Source organism: Bactrocera oleae, chromosome 2 (assembly GCF_042242935.1).
Source record: "Bactrocera oleae isolate idBacOlea1 chromosome 2, idBacOlea1, whole genome shotgun sequence".
Taxonomy (NCBI): Eukaryota; Metazoa; Arthropoda; class Insecta; order Diptera; family Tephritidae; genus Bactrocera; species Bactrocera oleae.
Window position 1 is genome coordinate 99,114,400 of NC_091536.1, and position 21,331 is coordinate 99,135,730.

At 34.1% G+C, this 21,331-nt stretch overlaps 2 protein-coding genes across 2 annotated transcripts in view; one reads left to right on the forward strand and one right to left on the reverse strand.

The window, feature by feature from the left end:
* Lrrk (Leucine-rich repeat kinase) overlaps positions 1 to 4,930 on the reverse strand; it is a 32,212-nt gene extending 27,282 nt beyond the window's left edge. Inside the window, exon 1 of the mRNA XM_014232666.3 lies at positions 4,684 to 4,930. The gene's annotated coding sequence lies outside the window, so the exon portion shown is untranslated. The remainder of the gene's footprint in view (positions 1 to 4,683) is intronic.
* A 2,205-nt stretch (positions 4,931 to 7,135) lies between these two features.
* Pi3K92E (phosphatidylinositol 3-kinase 92E) lies at positions 7,136 to 15,501 on the forward strand. The gene is made up of 11 exons (XM_014232695.3): positions 7,136 to 7,501; positions 7,572 to 7,906; positions 10,373 to 11,026; positions 11,097 to 11,794; positions 11,864 to 12,061; positions 12,115 to 12,321; positions 12,382 to 12,969; positions 13,530 to 13,836; positions 13,898 to 14,068; positions 14,165 to 14,284; positions 14,339 to 15,501. The coding sequence occupies exons 2-11, from the start codon at positions 7,760 to 7,762 to the stop codon at positions 14,465 to 14,467; spliced, it is 3,219 nt and encodes a 1,072-aa protein (XP_014088170.1). The 5' UTR covers positions 7,136 to 7,501; positions 7,572 to 7,759; the 3' UTR covers positions 14,468 to 15,501.
* Positions 15,502 to 21,331: the final 5,830 nt, after the last annotated feature.

Here is a 21,331-nt window from a genome sequence, read left to right on the forward strand (position 1 = left end):
GTAGTATGGGATATAACTAAATCGAAGATATTGAATTTAATCTGTTGAGTTGGTGGGCAAAACGTCTAGACCAATTCCATTCATATTCAGCGCTAAACCACTTAATAACACATATTTTGAGCAACCTAAACAGGTTAATGAAAAAGTCTTGGCTGATTACACTTACATTTGACATTACTCAGGTATATTCGAGAACATTTTTTCAAGCAATTCATAAATAAATAACTCACACACTGACACAACATTTTCGGCATAAGGTTTGTTAGTATCAAATATAACAAAATCATTATAAGTAATATATAATAAAAGTAAAAAGGTAATTCGTAGACTAAATTTACATATCTTTGACATTAAACTCAAGTATATCCATTACTAAGATTAAGCTAAGATATTCTACATATTGACAGATATAAAGGCAACTGGAAGTTTGAAAATTTTATATTCGATATATGGGATATAAGGAGAGAATAGACTCGATTATATCTATTCTTGGCATTACTACATATTATTAACAAAAAAATGATTCCTGAGTTTCATTAAGGTTCCTCACAAACCATCACCAATATATAAAGTGAGAGTAAGGTCAAGATATGGTAATTTTTACTCAAGTTATAGCTTGCGCGGACAGACAGACAGTCACTTGGAATTCAAATCGTCTCGTCATCTTCATCATTTATATATATATAACACCATATCGGTGATACTTATAAAGGTGATCTTAATATATTATATATATACATATGTACATTTAAAGGAAAATTAGAGAATTATTTCATTGAAGGATTGGAAGAAAAACACGATCCGCTTTGGAACAGCTATATAAACATCGGGTTACAATTTAAATATTTTCAAACTTATTTACATCTCTCACCAGACTATCTATTTCGCTTTCTTTTACTATAATCAGTAAGATCTAATTCGGTGGAATGCATTTATTCCTCATTTAATGAGTATCGTATTGTAATTAGCAAATAGAAGTATTTTCTACTGGCAGGAACTACTTCGTGGGGAGCCAACTGCGCTAGTGAGCCGAGCTGCACTTTACTTTTTGATACGGTTTATACTTATACTTGGTATACATATTTCTTGGTACCTTAAGACGGTTGGTATTACAGATGGACGTAATCGGACCACTGCCACGCCCACAAAACGCCATTAATCAAAAACAAATAAATTGCCATAACTAAGCTCCACAACAAGATACAAGACTCTTATTTGGTATACAGGATCACATTAGGGAGGGGCATCTGCAGTTTAAAATTTTATTTAAAAGTGGGCCTAGTCCCGCCCCCAAATTAGTTTAATGTGCATATCTCCTATACCAAGGAAGCTATAACAACAAAATTCACTGGGAATGTTTTTAGCATCTCTATCGACGGTCTGAAAATGGGCGAAATCGGGTGACAACCCCGCCCACTCCCCATATAACGGTACTGTTAAAAACTACTAAAAGCGCGATAAATCAAGCACTAAACAAGCCAGACATTAGATGTTATCTCTGGGATGGTATATGACTTTATAGGAACTACGTTCAAAATTAGTCAGTGGGCGTGGCACCGCCCACTTTTAGGTGAAACCCCATATCTTGGGAACTGCTTAACTGATTTCAACCAAATTCGGTACATAATATTATTTTTATTTTTCTATGTTATAGTGCGAAAATGGGCGAAATCGGATTACAACCACGGCTATTTGCCATATAACACCATTTTAAATTTCATCTGATTTTTTCACTTTCCACTATGCAAATCAAGCAACGGGGTAAACTTTGCGTGAATAATACTTTTAAAGTATGATAATAGTACGCCGATTTAGCGATGAATACGTAAAGAGTTGGTGTAGACCTTGGGTTAAACCTCATATCCCTAATAAAATGAATTCCGATCCTTTTTTTGATGTTTTCCACATCAATTCAATATATTTCATTTAGTAGCCTCTTTAATTATACTATTGTAATATCAAATATATTTCATTTGAAGATGATTTTAATATTTATAATTTTCGCTGACAAGAAGTAAAATATAGAAATAAAATATATATAACAACATCATATTTTTTCATTGTGTTGAAAATGTCAAATTTTGTAACGGAATACGAAGATTTGCGAAAAGCATTCGTTTTTTGTTTCCATTTGAAGAAAAGTGCTGTAGAGTCGCATCGAATGCTTACCGAGGTATATGGTGATCATACTCTATCAGTAGTGAAGCAAATGGCAGCCATGTTAAATGTTAAACGGAGAAAATCGTGGGTTAATCCTTGACAATCGTCAACATCGACTGCAAAAAGAGATCGATTCGGTAAGAAGGCAATGATCTGTGTTTGGTGGGATCACAAGGGTATGGTATATCATGAGCTTCTAAAACCTGAGACCTGCTGGTTTTGCTACACGACAATGCACCCGCACACAAAGTAAAATCGGTTAAGGATACAATCAAAGATATCCCATTCAAATTAGTATATCATTTTCACAAAAAAACGCTCATTCCATACCGCTAAACCTGGTATATTAAGTTGATGTGGAACACGTCAGCCAGAAGATCGGAATTTATGGTATTAGGGATACGAAGTTTAAACCAAGGTATACAAACTCCACTTATTTTCAGCGTTAAACCATTAATGTAGTTTCAGAATTTTTAAGAAAACTTGTTCCCTTAATTTCGTTAAAACATCACACATTTTGGCCAACCTAAAAGGTTTATCGACACTATACAGGGTATATTGGGGGCAGAAAAAGAATTGTAACATTAACCTTTGATATTTCTCAGGTATACTCGAGAAAATATTTTGAAGCAAATTTATAAATAAATAATTCACAAACCAACTTACATATTGGCATAATTGTTAGAATAACGAAAATCATTACATTTAGTATAATATAATTTCACATATTTTTGGCATTAATAGATAGTATCTCTAATATATTGACTGATATATACGGTAAAAAAAACACGCTTACACAATTTTATTAAGATAACTCGCATATTGGCCGATATATGCGGTGTAAAGTCAGTTGGAAGTTTTTGACATACACATAAGGAGTCTCTTTGAGTGAGACATTGACCAATATTTTCAATAAAAAGCCAAGGGCACTGGGATACACATCTTCGGTATCTAGAGTTTGAACAGTTATAGTCTGATTTTGACAATTTTTAGACTTATGTAATATATATATTCATTGGTGCTTAATTTGTATACTAGAAGTGAAAGATTCAGATGGAATTTAAAGTTCTGTTATCAGGGTAGCAGGCGTGGTTGGAGTCCGATTTTCGGATAATTTTCGGTAATGTTTGGTTCATATTGGTCTAGTAGGCCCGGAGATGTGGAATTTCCCCGAAGGGGGCGGTGCCACGCTCATCATCTAATTTTGACATCGGCTAAAATTGAAAAATGTGCACAAAGTGTGTTAAACTTTGTGAAATAGCAAACGATTCTTTTAAAATTTTTGGACTTTATATACAAATATCTCAAAAACTATAAGTCTGAGGCCGGTATAGATATGTGTATATATTTTTTAATCTGGAGAACCATACCATTAGATCCCAGCACCAAAGAAATCGAAATCGTGCCACGATTCGATTAATGGCATTTAGTGGGCGTGGCAGTGGTTCGTTTGGGTTCGATATTTTAGCATCCCCTGAATACGGAATTAAAATGGATTGTACCCCAACGGAAGTTATCCAGATTAGGAAAATATATAAATATAATGGGCATGTAAGGATAGAGGAAGTTCTCCAAATTAAGAAAACGTAAAGATTTAGTTGCCGCTGTCTTATGGTTTTTGAGATATTTGATTTTAAAGTTCAAAATATCAACTTAAATAGTTTCAAAGTGTCTGTTTCTTTGATTTATAATGGTTTCTAACATTTGTTTTGCATTAAATTGTGCAAATCTAACTTTAATTCCCAACCTCTTTCAGAATTTTTTGGTTTTTTTTTAAAGCGCGTCCGAAGACCGCCAACGCAAAACAAGTTCTACGCGATAGACTTGACGACACTCCGGTGTTGAACCGACTACGGTTAATTTTTTGAACGCAAAAAGGAGTTATACGCGAAAGAACTGAGAACACCATGGTGTTAGACCGACCAGGGCGCCCAAAGGCCCCCAATGAAGAAAGGAATTCTCCGCGAAAAACTAATAACGTGTTGTCTGTTTCCTACCATAGGGGTGTTATCTGTTTTCTTTATTCCTTTTGGTTTCTTTGTAAAATATGTAGATAAGGTAACACTGATTATTTGTTTGAAGGAACCCTTTTATTATTGTGTGAATAACAAGAATTTAACAAATGTTAAATATTGAATAAGTTGTTTTTGAACCATTTAATATAAACTTAATGTGTAGAAACGAATTAGTGAAGTGTTAGTGGGTATAAAAGTTAAAAATAAAAATAAAAAAAATTATTATAAATCAAAGAAACCCGTACTTTAAATAGGTGAATCTTTGGAGTTTAAATGCAAATAAAAACCTTAAGTCAGCGGGAACTAAATGTACATATGTATGAATATATTTTCTTAATTTAGAGTACCTCCTCTATCCGCACATACCAATTACTACTCTAAAATTTACCCTAATGGTACATTCATATCCATACATACATATATACACGTATATACTATACCATGTTTACAATCAAAGGTATATCTTCCATTAAAAACTACTCCACAGCCGAAAATTTGACATATGTACCTGCATCGGAATCAGATTCACTCATTTTAATTGATCGAAGCGAGTCTCTTTGTCCACAAATACAACAATATTGAATTCTGAGCTTTATTTAAATTATCAAAAACAAACTAACAATTTCACATCACTTTTTTGCATTCACTGTTTTCTCCATTCTTTTTTTTTTTTGTTTGCAAAAATTATTTCCACTGTATTTTAAACAAACATTGAAAACCGAAACCACTTCTGGTAATTACTTTCTGAGGATTGTTTGGTATTGACAAACAACGTCTAAGACTACGTTCAGATTCGGAAACTTTTACTTAGGAAGGCGGAAAATTTAAAGAGGAAAGGGCACCAAATTAAAATAACCATATACGACGTTCAATCGGTATATGCGCAAGTGAGATTTACTCGTGTATGTAATGTGTGCATACGAATCCATTTTTTAGGATAGATGTACACTCAATTATGTCGTATATGGGCTTGGATGCTTTCAATTGCTCATTTGAAAAAATAAAATTTTAAAAATAATAATAAATGTTGGGATAATTTATTGTCTAAATAAAGTCAAATACATACACCTGCTATTATAACATATTGGGGGAACGAAAGGTACAAGAATCTGCGGAAACAATAAAAAAGGGCATGGCAGAAAATTGCCTGAACTGTTTTCTGTGAACGAAGTGGACACCAGAAGCAAAGTTGCCGATAACGGGTAACAAAATTTTCAGTGTTCAGTTTCTAAAATATGCACTGGGCTTGTTCTCTGCTGCTAATATTTCTCCTTCCGAGCTTGTGTGGTGAAACACGCTCCTCTTATTTTGTTAGAATTTGACAATTCCCACGTGGGTCCGCAATTGAACCTTTTCTCTACGTTCTCTGCTACGCACAATTGTGCAATTTTGCAACAGCGTGTTTTAATATGTTTATGTAATACGCATATATAAAGGCGAAAATACTTAATAAATAACGATAATGAGCGACAAAATAATCCACGTAGATTTTACAGCTGAAATCTATCGTTTACCTTAGCTTAACTGACAGATGGTTGCTAACTAGATATTGAGAAACCCGTTTTTCAACATGGTACCGATAATGTTCTGGTTAAGCGCTTAACCAGACATTGAGAAAATGGTCCTAATTAGAACTGTGTCTGCTATACAATCCGGCTGCCCTTATATAGTAAACTGTTACCAAAACATAGCCACTCGAACATGCTGGCAACTACCAATTTCCCCGACTAGTTGGTTCTATTTCTTATCATCAATTTTATTTTGTTCTGGCATTCTTATTTGCACCAATTTATATACAATATATTGTAAGTGCACTTTTACACAGGGATTCAAAAGAGTCTGATGTTTTTCAAATTTTCTTTTGGTGTCGCTCTGGGCAATCACACGGTCAAAAAGAGTCCAGCAACTCGAGTCTAGTTTTTCTGCATTCCTTTTCACAAAATTTTCGTAAATATTTGTGCGGTTCGACTGCGCAACACTGCGTGCTGCGTATTTCATTTGTATGTTGAGATGATGGTCACACATTTTGCCTGCAATGAATTACCATGAATATGGTAGAACCAAACAATTGTTTTAAGTTCTCTGCTAGAAGCAGATTCGTAGTTGCCAGAATGTTCTAATAGCGAACTTCAGTTGCACAGTGTAACAGACACAGTTCTAATTAGAGTGTTGCAATAAGTTGTAAGCTGTCGAATAGCGATTAATAAGTGTAAAGTTGTTGGAATCAGAGAGAACGTTCTCTGTTGGAATTAGAAATAAAGATAATGCTATACATTAAATTGGGACTTTTATTTAACAATCCAGTGATCGAACTCAAAAGTGAGTTACAAGGTAGACGATTTATCCAGAATACGTATGTATATCTATAATCTATTCGTAGTAAAATTTTTATTTGCGAATACAATATTTTAAGTGTATAATATGCAGTATGGCAATACATTCACAATACCCAACAAGTAACGGGTACGGAAACTCAATGCATTAAAAGAATTAGAATTTGAAAACTCATAAGGCCTTTGCGTAAGAAAGGGATGAACGATCACACGTACACAAAAGTTTCGGATAGAATTGTCAATTAGGTCTAACTCTTAAAAGAAAGAACCCGGTGATTTAACCAAGAGGTGGCATACAGGGTTATCATTAAGTCTGGGTGACTTATTTGCTAATTTATGTATACACAAAATATATATCATTAATCAAATTAATATGCACGTAAGTATTAAAAATACGTTTATTGTTTTGAATTAATGAATTGTTTAAAAAAAATTCTTTTATATAAATAATTTATACGAATTTCATTATTTTGGCACTCTTTAGTACATTTTTGCAAATTTTTTGGATTAAAATCTGCACTATTAAAAAATATTAAATACCATCTCTGGTCTCTGGCTGAAAGTATTGTGTTTGACGTTTAACAATTTACGCTCACATTCGTTGCAATTTTGTTCAGATAACGTCAAATATATCAAAAACGAAAACATAGAAAATCGAAAACACACAAAATTGAGTAAATATAGTTAAAGAACGTCACTACATGGATATTTCTTTAATCATTATATTAAAAGAAAAATATTTCTGTCGTATCCCAGAAAATTCAAAATCAAAAATACATGAAAATATACGTATTTGTTTAATCTGAATTGAGACCGTGTTTAACAAGGCATTTACCAATCAGCGTGATTAAAAAAATTCCTGGAACACCAACAAATTTCTGTTAAGCTGGTTCAAAAGGCGCTATCATAGCTGGAAATATAACAATCGATTTATTCGAATATTTTTAAAGTAATATCTTGTTAATACAAATGAAAAGCAAACAAAAGCTTCCTGTAAGTAAATAATAGAGTTAATATTATATCAAAAATATATTTAAAGCGTTTTTCGTTCTCATTGAAAAAGAATCTTCACGATACGTGTTGAAAGGGAATTCAATATTTATAAAGGATCCTGGGACTACTTGAAACTAACAGCTCATATGATTTATCAATAGTGTTATATATACTACATACATTATCAGATTTATAAGGAGTTTATCAAAGGTGATCGTGGCAAATTTTTATTTGAGATACTGGATATAGGGCATAAGAATGGCTCCTCTCTCTTGCCCTACTGACTCCATCGATTTCTGGAGGAATGAGATGCCAGAACGCGCCGAAGTCAGCTGTCTTATGCCAAATGGTATTCTTATTCTAACAGTAGTGCCCATTAATTGTACTATCCGGGAAATCAAAACGGTGAGTTTTCAATGAAAATAATAAAAACACATTTTTAATTTTATAGATAAAAGTATACAAAGTCAACTAATGTAATAAAGTATAAAGTTTCTAGAGGTTTCATAATGTCTTGCGATTGGTTGGCTTATGGTATCACTCGTATTTTGTGCGAAAGAAGTCCTTTGTTGTATTTTAGTTTTACGGATTACCCATATATTATATTACGAAAAATGAAACCCAAGGTTTAGATATAACGTGAAGCCGCTGAAACGGTTTCAACGATGGTCGGGTATACGTACCCGAAAAGGACCTTGATTTTATTTGCCAAAGAACTGATGATACTATGATTCCTATAAAACTTTAGATATGGCGATCCTAGTTTATTCAGGGGGGCACACCGCCATCGTACTTTTTTTTGAGGCGTGCTCGAATAATTGCTACTGTTGCCTTTTTTCTATACTCTCGCAACATATTTTTACAGAGTATAATTGCTCTGTTCACGTAACGGTTGTTTGTATCAGCTTAAACTAATCGAGATAGATATAGAGTTATAGATATAAATGATCACGATGTTGAGAAGAGTCCATCTGAGCAAGCTGTAATTTGAGTAAAAATTGAGATATCTTGATGAGATTTGGTACACATATTTCTTGGAAACATATCATATTGTGCTACGCCTACTAAACGCCATTAATTGAAAACCTATATTGACATAATTAAGATCCACTAAAAGATACAAAACTGTTATTTAATACAAATATCCACTTAATCGAGGGCCATTTAGTGGATATTTGCCTCCTAATAGATTCATTGTACATATCTCCCAAACCACAAAAGCTAAATCAACCAAATTTGCTCAGGAGCCGGTATCAAAATATCAAGAAAGTGATGTTTTAGGGCCAATTTCAACCAAATTCGGTACGTAACATTATTCTGACATCGCTATTTTACGGTGTGAAAATGAACGAAAGCAAGCCACAAGCATACTCGTGGCTCCCATATAATACATTTTTCACTTTACAGCGTGCCAATCAAGCACTAATGAATACATTGAGATAAAACTTTGCACAAATAGCGACTTTAAGGTGTGCCATCTCAAGCTCAAAAAAATTGTCAAATCTGGAGAGATAAAAATGTTCCCTTGGTTGAAAAATGAATACTATACTTCCCCCATATACCTAATATAAAGATTTTTGTACTTCCGGTTGACTTTATATCGGACAATCTGGGAGATTTCTCAATTAAACTGAAATACCATCTGTTCGTGGCAATAACATGTCGTGATGCCGAAAATTAATAAAATCGGGTCAGTATTACACCTAGCCCCAATAGGTATATGTGTATTATAATTAGTATTTCAAACTTCCGATTGGCTTTATGCCGAATATATCGCCGAATGTGTAACATGTCTTAACAAACTTAAGTAAGCGTATAATATTGTACTGCATACTCGTATAATGATTTTCGTTATTCTAGCAAATTTTATACTTGAGTAATGCCACAAGTTAACGCAATTAGTCCAGACCTAACCCTACCCCAAATGCACACAAAATAATGATTTCCGACTTTCTAACTGACTCGTAAGCCGTTTATGCTGGCCAATATACCTACCATATATTTGAAATTTCAATATCCTCTTAAGTATAACGTTGTTTTACCGACGAAACGAAACGTTTAGCGCTGAATATGGTATAAGCCCCTAATCCGTTTCATTGGTAGATTTTTTGGTTGAGTTTGTAACTAATATATCTCATTTGAGTTAAATAGGTTGAATAGCAATATCTCGGATATGAAGCCAAATACATGTTGTAATGAGACTAAGTTGATCTACTACCTATAAAACAAATTACTAAGATACCGAATAATATGGATAAATGGTTTAATGTACATATCTTCCAAACCGCTAAAACTATACTTACTGAGAGGATGTCATTTTATCACAATGGGTAAAATCGGGTAATAACCATGCCTACTCCCCATATAACGGTTATGTTGAAAACTACTAAAAGTGCGATAACTCACTGAATAAATAAGCCACAAGCATTATATATCACAACCAGGATGGTAAGGAAGGTCTTTCTAGTATCTGGTGTAAAAATTGGACAATGAGCGTGGCACCGCCCTCCTTTAGGTAAAATCCTATATCTCATCAACTACTTAACCGATGTAAAATTCTAATTAGACACTGCAAAAATGAGAAAAATCGGATGACAACCACGCCTACTTCCCATATAACAAACAGTATAGAAATCAAACTTCAATAAAGTTGTCAGAATAAAACTTTCCACAAATAGCGACCTCAAGGTATTTCAGCTTACAAAGCTCGAACAATTGTCGACATCGAACTATAACTTGTGCCAAAAATGGGTAACGAATAAATAAGAATATTTATTTCTTCGTGAAACATATACTTGTATTAGTTAATAATTTAAATGAGCATTCTGCAGTTATAATTAGAGACTTTAATTTTCTTATCTAATGTTTTAGGAAGTTATTAGAGAGGCAAAAAACTTCCCGCTATGTCATTTAATAAAGGATCCTTGCGACTATGAAGTCAGTGGTATTTCAAATTTTGCTAATGTAGATTGTTTTACCGACGAAACGAAACGTCTATCGGAAATACAACCATTTTTTTGTTTACTTCGTTTGGGAGAACGCACAGAGCCCTCAACTATATCAAGTGATTATGAACTATCCAAGCTGGTTAGTAACATGATTGGAAAATCATTTGAAGAATATAGCGCACAACGTACACCCGAAGTAGATGACTTTCGGCGCAAACTGACGCATCTCTGTGATAAAATGGAACAGGTGCGGTCTCGCTTCACTTGGTCAGAGAAGTTGCTTTACGAACATCCAATGCGTGTTGCAAATACCCCGGCTATGCCTGAATTAATTCGTAAACGATTGGGTGGTACAAGTTTTCTTATAGTTGTTAAATTAGAGAATGACGAAGGCTCCTATACAATTCCTGTTAGTGAACACGATACTTCAAGTACAGTGATTGAATCTGCACTAATGAAAATGCAGCGCTCTCAAATAAGAGTAGGGGATCGACCATCAGACTATATACTAAAAGTCCGTGGTCGCGACGAATTTATTTTCGGTGAATATCCCATAATACAGTTCATATATATACAGGTAAGTACTATCTATATATAGCAAATGTTTAATATATATTTATGTCACCGCTTTCATACATATTATAAAGGAAAGTCTCTCCGGCTCCGATGTCCCCAATGTTGTTTTAAAGCCTATACACACACTGCAGTCGTATATAAACTACAGAAATGATTTGAACTTTTCTCACAAGCGAACACGAAGGCCGGAATATAATCCTCCATCTCTGCTAAACGATCCGTGCCAAGACCGAAAGATCACGTCATCATGGGACATTTTAACTCCTTTTAAATTACGTATATACCAAATCGAGAATGTAAATTGCGATCTGTCTCGCGCTATCAAAGTGGGTGTACACATTGGTCTTTTTCATGGGGAGCGTCGTCTTTGTGCAACACAGTCCATTGAAATCGCAATTAGTAACAATCGTTCATTTACATTCGAGAAAGACATTTCTTTCGATATACAAGTACAAAATTTGCCTCGAATGGCGCGTTTATGCATGGTTGTCTACGAAGTAACGAAAGCATCGAGATCCAAAAAGTCTTCAAATACAAATCGCGATAATATTTATAAAGAAGCCAATACCTACGTGAATAACAATCCCTTGGCTTGGGTTAATACGACCATATTTGACTATAAACATCAAATGCGTTCTGGGTGTCTAGCACTTTACACATGGACTTACGCAGATGATATTCAGTCGGATGAAATTTTCCATCCCCTAGGTACGATTGAACCAAATCCTCGTAAAGATGGATGTGCTATAGTGAAATTAGCATTTCATTGGTAAGATAAACTAAGGCTCCTATTTCGCCTTTATTGCACAAGTATGTATTTAAAATTTTGAAATTCCAGCTCCGGTTATGAAAATATACAGTTTCCATCGATGATAGCGGTTCTTAAGTATGCAGAAGAGTTACATCATGGGGAAGTTCTTAGCGATAAATTACATGAAAACTCCAAACCGATCAGCGCTATGTTGTCACAATATCTTCGCATAGATAAAGTATTCGAAATGCATGATCAAGATCGCAATGCACTATGGTCGAGAAGGTATATTTTAATTTTTTACTTAAACATTTAAATAATCATATATATTTTTTTAGATATGAACTCTTGGCCGAAGCTCCAGAGGAGTTATCTACTTTGCTGCACTGTGTTAATTGGAACGAACGTGACGAAGTAGCAGAGACGTGGAATCTATTGCAACAATGGCCGACAATATCTGTAGAAAGATCACTGGAATTACTTGACTATGCGTATCCGGATCCAGCGGTTCGAAGTTTCGCCATACGCTGCCTCCGTTTTTTGAGGTGGGTATAATCTCAAAAAAATTTGATTCAAACATAAAGTAAATTTTTTCTATTCAATAGAGATGAGGAACTATTGCTATATCTTTTACAACTGGTGCAAGCCATGAAGCATGAGTCTTATCTAGACTGCGATTTAGTAACATTTCTGCTTGAGCGGGCGTTGCGCAATCAACGAATTGGTCACTATTTCTTTTGGCATTTGCGATCCGAAATGCAAACGCTCTCCATGCAAACTCGGTTTGGTCTATTACTTGAAGGGTACCTCAAAGGTTGCAAACCACACGTGCCTCACCTTTGCAAACAACTCAAAGTTTTAGACGCCCTCAAAGCTGGTTCTCTGATCGCAAAAAAAGGAAGCAAAGAAAAAGGTCGAAAGGAGATGCAAGACTTTCTTTCCAGCCCAAGCAATAGTAGTATATTTCAGAGCATACAAAACCCATTGAATCCCAGTTTTCGATGCAAGGGCATACAACCAGAAAAATGCAAAGTAATGGACTCTAAAATGAGACCACTTTGGATTGTGCTAAAAAACGCGGATCAGAGTTGTAATGATATTTATATAATTTTCAAAAATGGCGACGATTTACGGCAGGATATGTTGACATTGCAAATGCTGCGTGTCATGGACCAATTGTGGAAGAATGAAGGGTAAGTAACGTAATCTTGTTTTTTAGTTACTGTCGGTGTGACCGGTTACACTTCTCTTGTTTTGTATCCAGAAATATACCTATGAAAAAATAAAAATTTTGTTTGGTTGTATTTTTTGCTCTAAATGTGTAAATATTTATAAAAAAACGAAACAGGTCAAATCTCCTCCTGATTAAAAGTTATAATTTTTTTTAATAAAAATGTGAACGAAAAATGTTTATAACAAATTAAATAAAAGCAAACTTCAAGTCAATTAGTAAAGAATTGATCGAGTTATATTTCCGCACGTATTGCAAAAGCAATTTCTCATTTAAACTTTATTATGAGATCGAAGTGCTCAGCAATGGCTTCAGTCAGAATTGAAATACATACTCTGGGTGTTTAATCTAGCTAAAAAATAATATTGGTGAATTTTCAAGGCCATTAAGTAGCTTTTAAGAGAAAATAAATATTTTTGGAAAACTGAAGAGTAGTGTAACCTTAAATCTCCTATGACTTATATTTAACTGTACTACATACATTTTCAATAAATTCTTTATATATAAATTATTTTGATATAGTATGGATTTTCGCATGAATATTTACAACTGCATTAGTATGGAACGTCGTTTAGGAATGATCGAAGTGGTGCTAAATGCCGAAACAATCGCCAATATTCAAAAAGAGAAGGGTATGTTCTCAGCAACATCACCATTTAAGAAAGGTTCCCTATTTAGTTGGTTGAAGGAATATAATCGTACTGAAGAAGAAATGAATAAAGCAATAAACGAATTTACATTGAGTTGCGCTGGATATTGTGTGGCCACCTATGTTCTAGGTGTGGCCGATCGACATTCAGATAACATAATGGTTAAACGTAACGGACAGGTAAATATCACAATACATATCAATTTGGAAATTTCGCATCTAAAATTTCTTTGCCATATAGCTTTTTCATATTGATTTCGGTCACATACTAGGCCACTTTAAGGAGAAATTTGGTGTGCGTCGTGAGAGAGTTCCTTTTGTATTAACGCATGATTTTGTATATGTCATAAGTAAAGGACGTAACGACCGAGATTCGGAAGAATTTCTTTATTTTCAAAATATGTGCGAAAAGGTATGAAAAAAATTAAAATGAAAACTATTAAAAAAAAATATTTTATATACAAATACATATGTATATTTTTTAATTGTGTTGCCTTTTTCATCGCAGGCATTCTTAGTGTTACGAAAACATGGCTGTCTTATATTATCGTTATTTTCAATGATGATATCAACCGGATTACCAGAACTATCCTCTGAAAAAGATCTTAATTACTTAAAGGAAACTCTGGTATGCAAATCTTTCCATTTCTTCGACTTAGCTTTTAAAAATTTTTCATTTTAGGTTCTTGACTATACCGAGGAAAAAGCCCGCGAACACTTCCGTTCAAAGTTCAGCGAAGCCTTAGTCAACTCTTGGAAAACTTCTTTGAATTGGGCTTCGCATAATTTTTCAAAAAATAATAAGCAGTAGACAAATGCATTTAAAGTATTAACGCATAAATCAGCATTTTGAATTTGAGTTAAAACAAATTCGAATGGTAGTAATAGCTCTGTAATTGTAAGTTGGCATTAAAAACAATGAATAATAATATACATACGTATATTTTGTTCAGCGCTATAATATGCAGTCACTCACAACATTGATTACTTTAAGCCTTCATGAGTAATGTTTGAAAACTCATTAATATTTTAAAGTTTTTCCTAATACATAAATAAATTAGTTACAGAAATATGAGCATTTATCATTGTGAAACCATGGCAGCTTTTATCCTACTAACCATACTGTTTAACAAGTTTTTTCATACTTCTATCGCCATGCAATTCCATACCTTTGCATATTTATGTTTGCTATGGAACCAGTCTGCACAAATATGGTTTATAAATATATACCATGGGTGCAGAACGGTATGTGTTTTTCATAATACCTTTCAAAATATTAATGTGAGATTTTTCAGCTTTGTGTATCTGCCGATAAATAGGTACGAGTATAACATTTAACGAATAAATCAAAAAGTCTATTCAACAGAGTTGAAAAGACCTTTTCTAAAATATGGTTTATTTTCTCTGCATTGTAGGCAATTTTCCCCTTTTAGATAGGTTTAAATTGTTTGAGACTCCAGGTAATACAAATAAGTAACTGGTTTAGCTCTTGATTTTGCGCAGCAGTTCAATCGTGATAATTGTGAGCAACTGCATATATATATGTGCATGTATGTTTTTTTGTTGTTGTTTGCATGAGCAAATATTTATATGATTTTCATGAAGTTACAGTTAAAAAAATTTACAGTTTAGTCGAAACACTAAATTTTGTTAATACACAAACAACATATTTTGTCTTGGTAAACATTATCAAACATAATGTGTTGATGCTATACTTACAAATACAATTCATAGAATTCGATTGAAAATTGTATTATTTAAGTGATGTGATTGCACTACATTTTATTTAGCATAGTTTATAATGCGGACTTTTCTTTTTACATTAAATAAAAATCATGAAAAAAATGTGTTACTTATTGACAATTTTAATATATTATGTTACTGTATATTTTAATTACGACTAGGAAACATTTAATTAAAACCTTACTCAAGCTTAGCAAATTTCGGCAAAGAACGTTCTTCTAGTTCAGTTGGTTTTACCTCTACCTGAATTTTCACATGAGCAACTCCTAGCAGCAAGTTTGTTCTTTATCTTCCTAATCTGTTTAACAGTGAGCCTAGGTAGGTAGGTAGGTAGAGTGGCTGTCTGACGACGCAGCTAGGCCTATAGGGGGTCCATTGTGATACCACCGGGAATATTGTTCCCTCACTCTATTGTCTCCCCTCTAAACCAACCTGGGATTCTGATGAAGTGAACCTAAGTGCGATCGAAGAAATAGTTGCAATAAGTGCGATCGGAAAGACCAGGTTAGAAACCACTCAGATCTTCTAAGTTGTAAAGATTTTAACGTTATAAGTTCACCCCATAATATCAAGGCTTAAAATATTTAATATATACATCACCTCCATCCATCAGGATAACCAGGCGGCCTATGCTAACCCTCGAATCAGACCATCTGCCCATGATTATATTTATTGAAACTTTCGAAATTTAATTTGATTTTCATGCCTCGGACTAGAAGAAGAAGTATGTCAGTTATTTTAGATGTCAATTTATACTGCATCCATTGGTGGATAAGGCTAAAAGACGTTTTGTCCGACGATGCACAAAAGAGATTCAAGATGTTATTAGAAAAACAAAAGCCTCCATATCAATCCCAGACAAATTCAATATTTGATAGTAGACTTCTAAACTAGTTGAGAGTAAACCATTTCATCGACAACGAATTATCTGAGAGGAGAGATCGCTCTCCATTCTTCCCTGCTAGGCGTCTCACACACTCCCCTACTTAATTCACAGCGACCTTGACCTTTGTCAATGATGGAAAAATTCCAATAGTTAACAACAACAAAGTTATAGGCATTTCATTTGACAGTCTATTGTGTAACAAATGTTAGAAACAATATTTAATGGTGAAGTTTGAAAAGCAAAACTTTTTTAGTCAATACTTTTGCGAAACTTTTCTATAAAACTCTGCTCATATGGCGATTATTTTTTATATATATGTATATCAATGGTAACCACTAAACAATGTTTGCTTAGAAGCTACAATAACAATAATAATATTAAATTCTTTCTGTTAAATTGGTTATCACAAGAATTCTATAATTGATCTAAACATGGATGAGTGTGTATGGCAACTATATGATATAGCGACTCGATCTGAACAACTTCTTCCGGACATTCCGAAAAATAAGTAGCTTCTTGGTGAAAAAAGAAGGGGTGGCAAATTCAAAATCGACTCAACTCGCCACGCTTATCACTTACTATATGTACAGGGTCTCTGACGTTTTCTTTTGGGTGTTACAAACATCGTGGAAAACTTATTATGTCCTGTTTTTGGAAGGAAACATCCATGATACCATCAACATTATGTCCATTGAGTTGAAGTAGTATTCCATTCAGCGCCAACACCTATAAAAGTGGGGAAAGGAAACCTCCTTGAGGAGTGCCTCTGCTTACGTAACTTACAACTTTATCGCAAAGTTTGATATTTTTGATGTTATACATACTCAGAACGTTTTGACATACGAGCGCTTTTTGTGTTGTTTACAGTAACTTAAAATATTCATCTCGGCCAAAAAATGGAATTAAATCGCGACGTGGTTTAACTCAGCAACAGTACATCGATGAACATAAATCAATTTTTGACGAAGAGGCTCCATCAAGGATCAGTGTTTATCGATGGTATGAGATGGATGTAAGTACAATATTATTTATAAATAATTTTATAAATTTATTTTATTTATCGGCGTTAACGCTGAGCGGTAAAAAAAACGCACGGTTCGACGCTTTTACATAGGAACGGCAGTTACGCTACATCGTTCAGTCGTTGTCAAGACAGCGACATCCTTGACAGCGACGAAACAACGTCGCGCATGTTCATGCCGCTAAGGAAAATGTGTCCTGCGAGAAATGTTTTGTTATTATGAATGCTTTGTGGGGTTATGAATTACATTTTGTGTTTTACGTTACTTAAAGGCAATAAAATAATTGTTTTTTAGGGTTTAATATATTTATTTTAGTCGTACAATATATAAAATAAATCAGAAAGTTTAAAAATACTTGTTTAAATAAAAAATTAAAAAGATGCACAAAATTTAAGGTAACAGAGTTCTCATTTGGTGTCTTTAATTTCGTGCTCACCTACACAGTCGCAGTTCCTCTCATTCCGTCCACTGTTTTAGAGCAGATATGCCCATGCCTTGTGTGCTGAACACATAGACGACTACAAGCGACAGGCAGCATCTTGCAGCAGGCTTGTAGTTGTCGCTGTCGCTGTCGCTAAATTAATACCAGTTCTAATTTTGACAAGGACAATAGCAGTAGCTGTAGTGTTACCACTAGAAGCATAAAATAGCTCTAATATATTATTTGTAATAACAATTGGTAATTTGAAACAATAAAAATCGACCTATTTACGTTTTTTTGGAAAAAAAATTTCACTTCGAACAAAAAGTTTAGATTTCTGGCTTCAAGACGATATTTGCCGACCAGAAAATTTCGTTTTCTTACAATCGTGTCGTGCCGTCGTTTTTGTGTTCAGAACATTTTGTTCGCAACCGAAGCTAGATTCTTTGCTTTCAATAATACCCAACGTTCAATATACATACACACACTACAGTATGTTTAAAAATGAATGGGAAATCGTTTTTCTAAGTATGTTTTAAATAAAATTTAAAAAAACTAGTAAGGAAGGGTTAAGTTCGGATGTAACCGAACATTTTATACTCTCGCAAAGTCAAATGGTATACTCTGTTGAGATTTCTTTGTGGATTGACTGATATTTTCGGTAGAAGGTCAACTAAAGGCACTGGGGTCCACATATTTAGTACTTAGGGGCTTGAACAGTTTTGGTTCGATTTAGACAATTTTTGGTCACAAGGTGGCATACTTTAAACGTTTCTATTCACGCAAAGTTTTACCCCGATATAATCATTGTTGCTTCATATGCATAGTGGAAAGTGAAAGAATCAGATGGAATTGAAAATGGTGTTATATAGGAAATAGGCGTGGTTGTAGTCCGATTTCGTCCATTTTCGTACTATAACATAGAGATATGAGCAGAATGTTATGTACCGAATTTGGTTGAAATCGGTTAAGCAGTTCTCAAGATATGCGTTTTCACCTAAAAGTGGGCGGTGCCACGCCCACTGTCTAATCTTGAACGCGGTTACTATAAAGTCATCTCATACCATTCCAGAAATAAAATTTAATGTCTCTGGCGTGTTTAGTGCTTGATTTATCGCGCTTTTAGTCGTTTTTAACAGTACCGTTATATGGGGAGTGGGCGGCCTTGTCACCCGATTTCACCCATTTTCACACCGTCAATAGAGGTGCTAAAAACATTTGCTCCCAGTGAATTAGGTTATTATAGCATTAGCAGTTTAAGAGATATGCACATTAAACCTATTAGGGGCAGGACCCCGCCCACTTAAAAAAAAATTTTAACTGCAGATGCCCCTACCTAATGTGATCCTGTGTACCAAATAACAGTCTTGTATCTTATTGCGGAGCTTAGTTATGGCAACAAGCAACTGTTTGGTGAACAAAACTATTATACTCTCTAGCAACAGGTTGCGAGAGAAAAAGAAATGTAAATTCGTAATTCGGACGTATAATTAACATGGATATACATTACAACTCACAAAACCTATGCGTAAGAAAGGGTTGAGAGGTCACACTTACACAAGGTCACACTCTTTAATTTGACCTTCAGAAACTTTAAAAAGAATATCTGGTAACGCTCTCTGAATAATTTAATTGGCAATTCTCATATAAAATGGTCGAAATCGGATTATACATTTTTATAGTGCCTTTGACCGACTTTGTACTGTATATATAAGCCAATATATAAGATATTTGAATGAAGTTAAAGTGTTAAAAATTAATTAAATCGTTTCAGACCTTTCAGAACCCATATAACTAATCCCCCTATGGGGGATATATCAAATATAATATACTTTATTTATGTTAATAAATTAGTCTCTATTAAAGTAACAAATTTATATTAAATTACAATTAATGATTCTACCTCAATACATCAAAATAGTTCATATTTCTAATACTAATTATTTCAATTAAAAATAAACTAAGATAAATCTAAGCCACACAAGATTTATATATTGTATTTTGTGTGTACATCGAGAAATATATTGTCTATGAGAGTATGTTGTGAGTTAATGATTGTGCACAAATCCGTTGGTTTTTTTTTTTTTTGCATCCAGTATTTTCATGTTCAGCTACTTTTCCATTGCCAATATTTAACAATTTTTTTGAGAAAGTTTTGGCAGATGGATCTTGACACATAAACGCCCATGTTCACTGTCAGTTGTACTGTTTCAATTACGCCACAGTCGCGATAATTTTAAGCAAGTGTTGATTTCATTTGCGCACAGTATCATACTTCATTTCACGATTTATATACGTGTTGATTAAATTATATGCACTTCGATTTGGTAAACTCATACTGAAAGGACTGATTGGTAAATTCACAGTTACTATGCAATGATCCTTAATAGCAATCAATGCTTCATTGTACACTGTGTCACTGAGTGATATTGTTAGACCGTTGCACCTTGCACTATGTCGATATAATATATCATCAGTCATCGAATCTTTGCGATCGGGCCGGGAAACATGTCGCCAGTACTATAGCAAATAGTAGACGAATTTGTGTTGTTTTGCAGTATAAAGCTGCTTCAGCAAGCATACTGTCGCAATTATTGTCATCTTCTAGCAGGCATGCATCTTTATATATTGGATACTGTTATCCATTTAACCAACAACAATTGCAGGTAAAAGCACTTAGTCTGCCTTGGATTGACTGTATATACGCGACCCAAATTATTTGATTTGAATGAACCGGGGCATGCCCGGATTCAACTGGATACCCTATAAAATAGATATATATATAAATAATCAGCATGATGAGATGCACGAGGTATCTTCACGAATTTAGGCATGATTATTGTCTAAGGTAACAATGTAATCTCCGAAGAAATTGCTCAGATCAGATTACTATAGCATATAGCTGCCATACAAACTGAATGATCGGAATCAAGTATGGGGAAACTTTTTTATTTGACGTAATATTTTCACACAATTTGGCATGTGTTATTTCCTAAGGCAACAATGTAATCTCCGAACAAATTGTATGGATCGGATGACTACAGCATCTAGCTGCCATATTAACTGAACAATCGGTTTAAAGTGCTTGCATGGAAAACTTTTTTATTTGGCGTGGTATCTTTACGAAATTAGATCAGAATCAAGTTCTTGTAAGAAACCTTTATATTTGTGAAGGGTATTATAGCTTCGGTGCAACCGAAGATAACGTTTTTTCTTGTTTCTGTTTCGTTCGTGAAAAATGCGCTTTGGCAGTTTTCGAGACGCACTAAGAAATAATGTTAAATACACTGTGAGAATAAAATAAAGTTGACTTGATGAGAATTAAATAGGCCCACTTCTTTTCATCCGTAAACCCTGATAGTTGCTCGTTGAAAAGTGACAACGGGAGGCACCTGGCGGGGAGAACTGATTGGTACATAGAACTATGCATACATAAAAATTATAGTATACTAAAAATTATTATATTCGATTACCCTCGTGATCTGGGGATGGAACTGAATAATATAAAAATCGCGATTAAAAATTGGAGGTTGATGGTATAAGTCTGAAAATTAAGAATTGTGTGTATTGTTTAATGCTGAATCGTAAATGATGGGAAACTGT

Coding starts and splice junctions, on each gene's coding strand:
- Pi3K92E (XM_014232695.3), top strand. CDS start 7,760: ATGGCTCCTCTCTCTTGCCCTACTGACTCCATCGATTTCTGGAGGAAT. Junction 12,062..12,114: donor AATGCACTATGGTCGAGAAG/GTATATTTTAAT, acceptor ATATTTTTTTAG/ATATGAACTCTTGGCCGAAG. Junction 14,069..14,164: donor TTCAAAATATGTGCGAAAAG/GTATGAAAAAAA, acceptor TTTTCATCGCAG/GCATTCTTAGTGTTACGAAA.